We start from the raw sequence: 8,999 nt of genomic DNA on the forward strand, positions 1-8,999 counted from the left end.
ATGCCAACGTTCAAGCATACTGTAACTAGCACCAATCACAAGTTGGGAATGAGTCGTGGAAAGTCGAGTTTCAAAAAGCGTGTGACGTGGCTCTAGATAATGGATTAGATCTGGACCAGATTGATAAACTGAATGACCCTGGGTATTTCAAGGATCGGGGTATAAAATAGGGTATTGCGCGCCGATTCGTCAAGGATATTAGATACTGGGCAAACAACTATAATTGTAATGTGAATGGATAAAAATCGTCTATGCTAAGACATGTGAATGATTGGTTTTGTTTTGACTCTTTCTCTGCTTTTGTATTTAATGTGATTTATATATTCAGAGTACGCTATTTATATTCTTCAATCATAACACCTGCATACCGAAAGTGGCCTTCGGCACTCTGTACTCTGGAACCAACAACACTAACACACCATTCGAGAAACGCATCAAAACCTTGACCTGGGTTTTCTTCATACTCATTCCACCTCCACTTAATGAATTGTTTCAGCTCAGCGAAGAACTCCTCAATAGGATTGAAATCCGGGGAGTAAGGGGGCAGAAATATCACTTCAACTTCCGCATCTAGGCACATCTGTTCAATTCGCTTAGTACGGTGAAAGGATGCATTGTCCATAATAATAATGGACTTTGGTTCCGGCTATTTGTTACAGTGCTGAAGAAGTTGCTCGATGAAATCCTCAAAAACGGCTGTATCAGTTGAGCCTTAAAACACTCGTAACAAGAGGACACCCTTTTAAATATAGGCGGGCAAAATTTGATAGCGTTGATCTCGGTAAAACTTAGAGATCTGGATTGGTATTACACCAAGAGGGGACCAGCTGGTCCGCCGAAAACCTGCTCTTTTATCGTAACCCAACTCATCCACGTAGACCAGCTGATATGATGAATAACGAGATAGGCGGTGCAGGTAGTAATCTCGTAGGTCTACATTTTGCTCCCTGGCGATTTGCCGAGCTGCCTTTTTCGACCATCCCACAGATGCTAGTGCTCTGCTTATGCTCTATACGGTAACATACTTTCCAAACTCATCCCACAAAAAGACTGCCACCTCATCCTGATATAGAGTCGGTTTTTCTTTCAAGTGCTCACAGAGGGCTTCAAGCATGGGCTGGGTGATACTACGCGGGCGTCCGACACCGTTCCAGGGAGCTCTGACATTTCCGAACGCCTCCAGGTTGCGACGAATGTAAATTACGGCTTGTTTGCTACAGTTAGCGGCAAACGCGATTTTAGACCTGTTCAGTGATTTACTTTGAATCATATAATGAATCATTTCAAGTTATGAGGCTTTCAGGTTTGCTGGCATCTTTACTTGACGTTAAACATGGCTCCGCGATAGAAAGCATAAGAAGCCACGTTGGGGTTTAGAGGCAACTACGTTGTCGCGGCCCGTCCATTAGTCCAACATATAGTTATGTAATATCACGTGGCATATCACGATCAACCATAAACCTCCAAGTCTCTGTCGCTGCAGGCGTCAATGTCGTCGCACAGACATCAATCATCGCTTAAGAGAATCCTGGATTTTTCAGAACCCTTCTCACTCACTCCACAACAATCTTATTCCGCGAAGAGGCTCCTTGATATATTTATCAAGGACTATGGACTCGACCAAGCAACGGAAAGGGGCTATAAGCCTGCGAAATTAATATATACTACGCTTGATCATATCATTACAAAAGACACATTCTTATCTTTTTTTTTGACATATCTTCATAAAAACTTGACTAACCTAACGTCAAACATTACGTTAGCCTTATCGTATTTCAAGGATATTATTTCTCGAGAGCCAGCGCCACGAAGCAATGTGATGAATGCTCTTGAAGCATTTACAGACTACATAGTTACGCAGTTCTTCCTTCCGCGTATATTTATCATGTCTCCTCCTTTCTATGACTCTCTAACTCAAGCGATCTAGTCAGAGCCTCGTCCATTAAGACACCGCAGCCAACACCTACCACCCTGTCCACAATACAAGCATCGACCGCCGTTGGCACCAAACAGCGCATATCATTTTTAAGACGCGACTGCCTCATCCGCGATCGCCATCGATGCGTTGTATCTCGGAAATTTGATATAACCGAAGCTAGAAGACGACTTGCTAACAACGAAAAGTGTGAAGATGACAATGGAAAGCTCCTCAAGACCGAACCACGTGATAACTTCCAATATCTGGAAGTCGCCCATATACTGCCTCATTGCCTAACAAAGGTTGCTTCTGCAGATGGGGATCTGGTATGGATATACCCTCGCGCGTCTAGGACTTCACTAACTGGGCTTAAGACCGATTCAAAGAGGAGTGTACTCCGGATTTTAGATATGTTTGACCCTGGTATCACTCACCTCATTGATAGCCCCAACATCGACAGCCCATCCAACGCTCTCACATTAACGCTTAAGAACCACCGGCTCTTTAATAAATTCCAAATATATTTTGAATCCACGGACAGACCTCATAAATATAAGATTTACTCCGTCGAGAGCGGTTTCCTAAGCGACCCTTTCTTCCCTGTCACTCGCGCCTTAACACGGAGCCCTAACGATACGATTAATCTACCATCTCCTCGGCTTCTCAGCATCCACCGTGCCATCGCACATATTTTGAAACTCAGTAGCGCGGGCGAATATATAGAGAAGATTGTTCAAGACTTGGAACAGGTAACGGTAGAAGCAGATAGGTCAACCAATTTGGGTGATATAATGAGATTACGATTTAATGGCTGGATAAGTCAATTGGCTGTTTTCTAACGAGATAAAGTCATCTGTTTTTAATTATTTCTTTCAACTTGTGAGCCACAAATGAGACCGTTTCACATTAATTCTGCAACTCGTAATGAATGATTGGAAAAAATTAATGCCATCCAGTGATTACTTGCACAAGCACATCCCGCTTCATATCGTTGCGAACTCCTGAATAATAGTATATTTCGTCTTCGATATCCTCCAGGGCGTTGCTCGATCTTCGTCCAGGGAAAAATTCGTTCGGGATTGTCGTGGATGCCTGATATATAAAAAGGCATTCGAAAACGACATCACGTTCAGTCCCACCACCCTCGAAAATAGCGAGAATACGGTATTCATCAGCCGCAATGCAGCCTTCAACAAGGTATTCATCACGGTAAGGCTATAGCTTTCTTTTAGGATCTAGCCCTATATCAGAGTACCCAAGCCTACGTGCAACCTCCTCTGCACTGTACACGCTTGCCAGTCCCTTTGTCCAAACAGCAATCACAACAATATCCCTTTCCCTCGTACTTTCCAGATATTTCCTTTGCGCCATAGCCCGCCTCCAAGTGCCAAATGAAATGAACGGTGTGTGCCATTCCGTCTCCCAAGACAGATAATTATCAAAGTCTTGCAGTGATAGCGGACCCCCGGAAGTCCTTCGTGCATGTAAGTAGCATTGGTCAGTGCTACGCGCGACGGCGCGAAATAGGACCCATGGCGTGGCGTCAGCTGGTAATGGATGGAAGAACATCTCAATCTAGGCCATTAGACGCAGTATTAGACGCAGTATTAGATTACGGCTATGGAGAGGAGTGAGAGTGGTGAGTAGTACGCTCCTTGGTCGCTAAGCGGCTCGCCGAAGAGAGTTTGCGGGTCAAATGATCTTATAATCATATGATCTCTCCATGCTCTGCCACGCTGTTACAACCGCTGTAGGTGGTAACACTGTGAATTGGATCATGCAGAGTACATAAATAGAGTATTCTAAGGATCAGAGGAAAAGTGTGTACCTTCAATGGTGTCGGGTATTTTCTTCCCACGGTAGATATAATATACGGAAGCAAAAGGCAATTCGAGCTGTTGTTAAAGAGTATAGCCCAATTGCTCTCAATTTAAATCAGCACCTGGTTAAAATCTTGAAATCTCTATTAAGCGAGAATATCTTTATCAATCCATACTCCGCACAGCGTGCCTTCCCTGAACTTTTCCCCGAAGCACAGAACAGTTAGACGGCACTGCAGACACCCACTAGAGGAACACCTCAAGATTCATTCGGTATGGAAGGACCTTCGAGGAAATTATTGGACTCCTTTAAAATATAGATCACTTACCCCGCGTTATTAATTTACCTAGGTAACGCTTAAGATACTAATAATATTCTAACCAGGCTCTACTCCAGTGGACAGTATTCTGATCTCACTATCTCCTCCAACAAGAAAGATTATCGTGTATATAGGGCCATCGTGTGCCCCCGGTCTAGCTTCTTTAGTACAGCTCTGCGCGGAGATTTTAAAATAGGTAAAATTGTCTAGATCTATCACCGCTATGTTTTAACATTCTTTCATTAGAAGGGACATGAGGGAACAATAAGCCTTCAAGAGGATAATCCTCAAATCGTTGATATCATGATTAACTACTTTTACCACCTCGATTACAATATATTCTCACAAGAAAATGGAATGGATAGTCAAGACCCTAGGTCAGAGATCTTTGAGGTACCACAGGCACATTCCTCCTTAACAATCCATGCTAAGATTTACTGCCTTGGAGGAAAGTATCTCATCAGTAGCTTTAAGGCTCTTGCACTTCAAAAGTTTAAAGCAACGGCTAGAAAGCAATAGGATGTCAATGATTTCCTTGAGGCGGCAAACCAGGCCTACACATCTACAATAGAGACTGATCGAGGATTGAAGGATGTCGTGATAGCAGTGCTTTATAACCATTCTGAGTTACTGGACCGTGAAGAAGCACAGTTTATGTTTAAGGAGTTGAATATGTTGACATATGACCTCCTGATGTATATACACGAAAAAAACAGATTCTAACTTCATATATCATACAGTTTGGAATCCCACATCCCTCGCAACAGCCCCATCTACCTATCCTATTCTAATACTGTACCTTACCGAACCTAAGCAGTTGGAATGCCCAAAAAGTATCATTTTGGCAAGTACTATTACTGTCGATACTCTGTTGCTATTCAAATACTATCACATGAAATAACTAGTTAGGTTCTGTAAGATCCAAAGTAGTGGATACAGTATAATATACAGTGTACTAAAAACAGCTCAATAACTAAAGGGCACTAAGGTCTTGGCAGTGGGGCCGACAAACAATTGATATGTGTTTGTAGGTCAGACCGATTTCGAGAATCACTGTACACAGAAAGAGGTTACAACTTGTTCAAAGCGACCTAAGATGTTGGCTACAGCTTTAAAGGATATCCCTATCGCCAAAGTCGGGCATATCGGAATTATATGGGGAGAAACTAAAATCAATCTAAGAAAGTCTCAACAGAGAGATCTTCTAAGCAACGGTATACTATTTATGGATGACTTGGTCTTGGTTAAATTTAGCCCTGCGCCACTTTTTCCAATGACACCTAAAGTGCAGGCGAGATGATAATAATAATTGGCTCACTAAAAACAGTCAAAGACACTGTACTGCAAAGGGGCTTTTCTCTATCAGATTAGCAGGGAGGTTTCAACATTTATGGAAAAGCCAAGGCCAGGGTAAGCCTAGGCTATGATAGGGCTGCGATATGATTCTTATATAGCGTAGGCCAGTGTAAGCCTAGGCTATGATAAATTTTTATATAGCGTAAGCCAGTGTAAGCCTAGGCCAGGGTAAGTCTAGGCTGCGATAGGCTGTGAATCGCGATAGATTCTAGGTTTAGCCTACGCTATACAAGAAACTGGCTAGATATAAAGGAGGATTCTTGAACTATACGCACGGTTGGATTGATAGATTTAAACTTAAGTAAGATTATACTATGTATTAGACTATTAGTTTAATTAGCCCGCTTTTATTGATTCTACTCTAGAGGTACGGACTGTGCGGTCACTGAAGAAAGTGGCCATTTTATCCTAGGTAATCTGCCTTGGTTTTGGATAGTAAGACTTCTGAGCTATATTAGACTAGTCTTTTATTGTGGTCCTTAATTTAAACTATACCAACTGTAATTGGGAAGGAAGCCAGCTATTGGTTGAATTAAAAAAGGTAATCTAACTGTTATGTCTGGACCTGATTAATTAGAAGATATCCGCGTCGCACTCCACGCAGTATTTAAATACCTTTAGAAATAGATTGGTTATCTGCTGGCTTCGTTGTTGCTGCTTTGACCTTTGGGTATTTAATTGCTGGCGGTGGATTTGCCTTTTCTTTATTGCTATTATAAGTAGAGTACAAGATAATATATAGATGTTATATCTTTAATACTGTAGAAGAAGGTGTAGATTTTTAAATAGATAATTCTTTTCTAAAATGGCGTTTTATATAAGGCAGGTGGGGGGATTATATGGTAGACTTCATTTACCGAGTTATATATGAAAGGATCATTTACTCTCAAAGGGCTTGCAAAATAATTAATTTTTAATTTCTTTATAATACTTCTCTTCTCGTACAGTAGTACCTAAGATATTCTACTCGAGAATAAGAGATATGCTCCAGTACTTAAATAAAGTACTTTTCTATATCTTATTAATTTTATACAACAATCTAATTAGCTATTAGGTAAGGGAATTATATCTATATATTAAGATATATTTAATTATTTAGACCCTCCTCGAACCTATTGAAGTGAGGGTATGGACCTTCCCTGATTGTAAAGGGATGCTGTCTTTTACTATTATCGATACTATGAATCTAGTTGAAAATATATTAACGTACTATCGGTCTCTAAGCTTTGAACTTAAACGACCACTTAGAGGATAAGAATAACTTGATTTGTTAATTACGCTTGATCTTAATAATTTCTTTCCTAGACAGAAGAGTAATTTGTTATGTACTAAATTTCTCGAGAGTTATACCGCTTCTAATAGTACTATGGATTGTTATAATACGGATATATTTATATGCCATAGACTTTGGCTCAATCCAGGTTTATAGATACTCTATGGGATTTGCCGGGTCACAGTTGAACGGGGCTCAAAAATATACTCTGTATATGTTGAATGGGGTTCAAAATTTCTGGGATTCTGCCACCGCCTCTTGAACCCTGTTCAACTGTGTGCCCCCCGGATTTTGCAGTGATCTACAAATTATATTTCTTATATAATCACAATTTATGTCAAGGGCCTATTCATTGTGGGACTAACTTAGCGGCCGGAAGAACCCACTCTCCGGGCCTATCAATTACCAGACGGAATCACCTAGCTAACAATTTATATAGCTATTATTTTAACTTATCATAGTCTTATTTTTATAAGCCCATTCTCCGATAGTGACTGTAAGTCATATAAAATATATTAGATAATTGAAAAATCCTGGTATCAGTCTATCGTCCCTGGTACCAGAAACTGTGATATCTGGTATAACTAATCTATGTAAAATCTTTAGATTGATATTAAATAAAATATGGAATTCTTGGTCCAGTGGGACTAGAATTTGAGCTTTTGCGGTGTTATTGTTTTGTGAATATTTACAGAGTTGATTATCTAATGTTAACTAAATTTTCTTCTTGTCCAGGTATAACTCAACATAAAGAATACAAGCTCCTGGTTTTGAGGCTATGCTACCCTGTATTATATAAATAATTTTCCAGTTACTGTCTTATATAATAGATATTTGTAGATTTGGAATAAAGAAAATCTCTGTTTGTATTTTGAAAATAGGAGTTTCTTAAGTGAGGTATCTGATTATATATGTATATTGTTGTACTTTGTTATAACTTATGAAGTTATATCCCCGCCCGGAAGAAATCCTGTGAGTTGAAATACTTTGTAAGTTGATATATAACTGGCACAGGCTTATTTTTCAACTCCTTAGCTAATTAGATATTCTCTTTACCAATTGAAATAATAGCGTAAGATCCAAATAACAAATCCCTTTCGGGGGGTGGTGGGTCCTAGATCTAGAACCCGCTCCTATATTATTATACTGAAGGTTAAGGAAGTTTACTTACACCTATTGCTATATCTGATCTTGTGCAACAAAAGATACACGAACTTCAAAACCAACATTGGTCTATATCTTCCAAATATACCTTCGGTACTGGGCCAGCTCCATCAATAAAAACTGTTCCTGCAGCAGGTGACCTGGCAGCAGGGTCTTGAATATTATATCTATGGACCCTGGGTCTTGCATTATCCTCCAGATTCTCCAAAAGAATAGCCTTAATAAGATCCTTCTGATCTGGCAAAGCAATGGCACCTTCAAAGACACCACAGACTATACCGGAGTTTTTGACACCGGGGGCTAGGCGGAAATCTTTCTTGTCTCGCAGAATGTCGAGGAGGTTCCCCATTTGCTCCCGTGTATGATTCTCGGCAGCCTGGGGATCGTTTGTCGGAAATGGCAGGGGGGAAATATGGGCTAGGATGGCCCCTTTCTTGGAAACGATCATGACAGCAGTAAATTTAAATTACAGACCCGTTCGAAATCGCCTTCCATATCTGACATATACACGTTTGCTTTCAAACCTTAAGTGCCAACACCTGCTATTTTGCATAAGGTTAGCCCTGTACTATAGCTTTGTAATAGCCACAGGCAGTACTATACTGAAACAAGCTTATGTATATACAATCAATACCGTATAGTTTTATTTCTTCTGGTTCACTTGGATAGATTCAGGAATACCCAGGCTTTAGCGGTAAGCAGCAGCGAGACGCACAAGAGGGCAACTTGTTACAGTGATGATGATGATGATGATTTCATTTACCCTGTCCCCTCGCGAACGATATGCAGGATACAACAACTATATATATCCGAGTATGTACATGTAGAGTCTTCCACTTCCTGAAAACGAACTTAGAGCCTCGTCACGGCCTGTCGTGGCCTAATTGCCGCTCCTGTTATTAGGCTGCCCTCGTGGCGCGCGACTGCGAAACCGTTGTGACGCCTCGGCGAAGTCCAGCACGGCGTTGACCGTTTTGGCCCGCGAGATGCTGTCTGGATTACCTTTCTTACCTTGGTTTGAGCCTCCCAGCAGACTCGATATGCTATTGAACGCGTCCCCGACTTCTCTCCTTAATTTTTTCCGCAGCCCTTTTAGTCTCGGGCAGTCTATCACCACATGGACGACCGTCTCCCGCGCACCGCACGCG

The 8,999-nt window shown here is 41.1% G+C and overlaps 2 protein-coding genes across 2 annotated transcripts; both read right to left on the reverse strand.

Moving 5' to 3' along the window:
- Positions 1-2,860: 2,860 nt before the first annotated feature.
- Positions 2,861-3,519, reverse strand: BDV37DRAFT_296696 (uncharacterized protein; the record flags this gene model as incomplete). The annotated part of the gene is made up of 2 exons (XM_032090172.1): positions 3,191-3,519; positions 2,861-3,133 (listed from the first exon to the last, which is right to left on the reverse strand). Exons 1-2 carry the CDS (start codon positions 3,485-3,487, stop codon positions 2,861-2,863), a joined length of 570 nt encoding a protein of 189 aa, XP_031938138.1. The 5' UTR covers positions 3,488-3,519.
- A 4,384-nt stretch (positions 3,520-7,903) lies between these two features.
- Positions 7,904-8,299, reverse strand: BDV37DRAFT_286318 (uncharacterized protein; the record flags this gene model as incomplete). The annotated part of the gene is made up of 1 exon (XM_032087898.1): positions 7,904-8,299. The coding sequence occupies one exon, from the start codon at positions 8,297-8,299 to the stop codon at positions 7,904-7,906; it is 396 nt and encodes a 131-aa protein (XP_031938139.1).
- Between the last annotated feature and the right edge of the window lie 700 nt (positions 8,300-8,999).

This window comes from Aspergillus pseudonomiae (genome assembly GCF_009193645.1).
Source record: "Aspergillus pseudonomiae strain CBS 119388 unplaced genomic scaffold BDV37scaffold_73, whole genome shotgun sequence".
Taxonomy (NCBI): domain Eukaryota; kingdom Fungi; phylum Ascomycota; class Eurotiomycetes; order Eurotiales; family Aspergillaceae; genus Aspergillus; species Aspergillus pseudonomiae.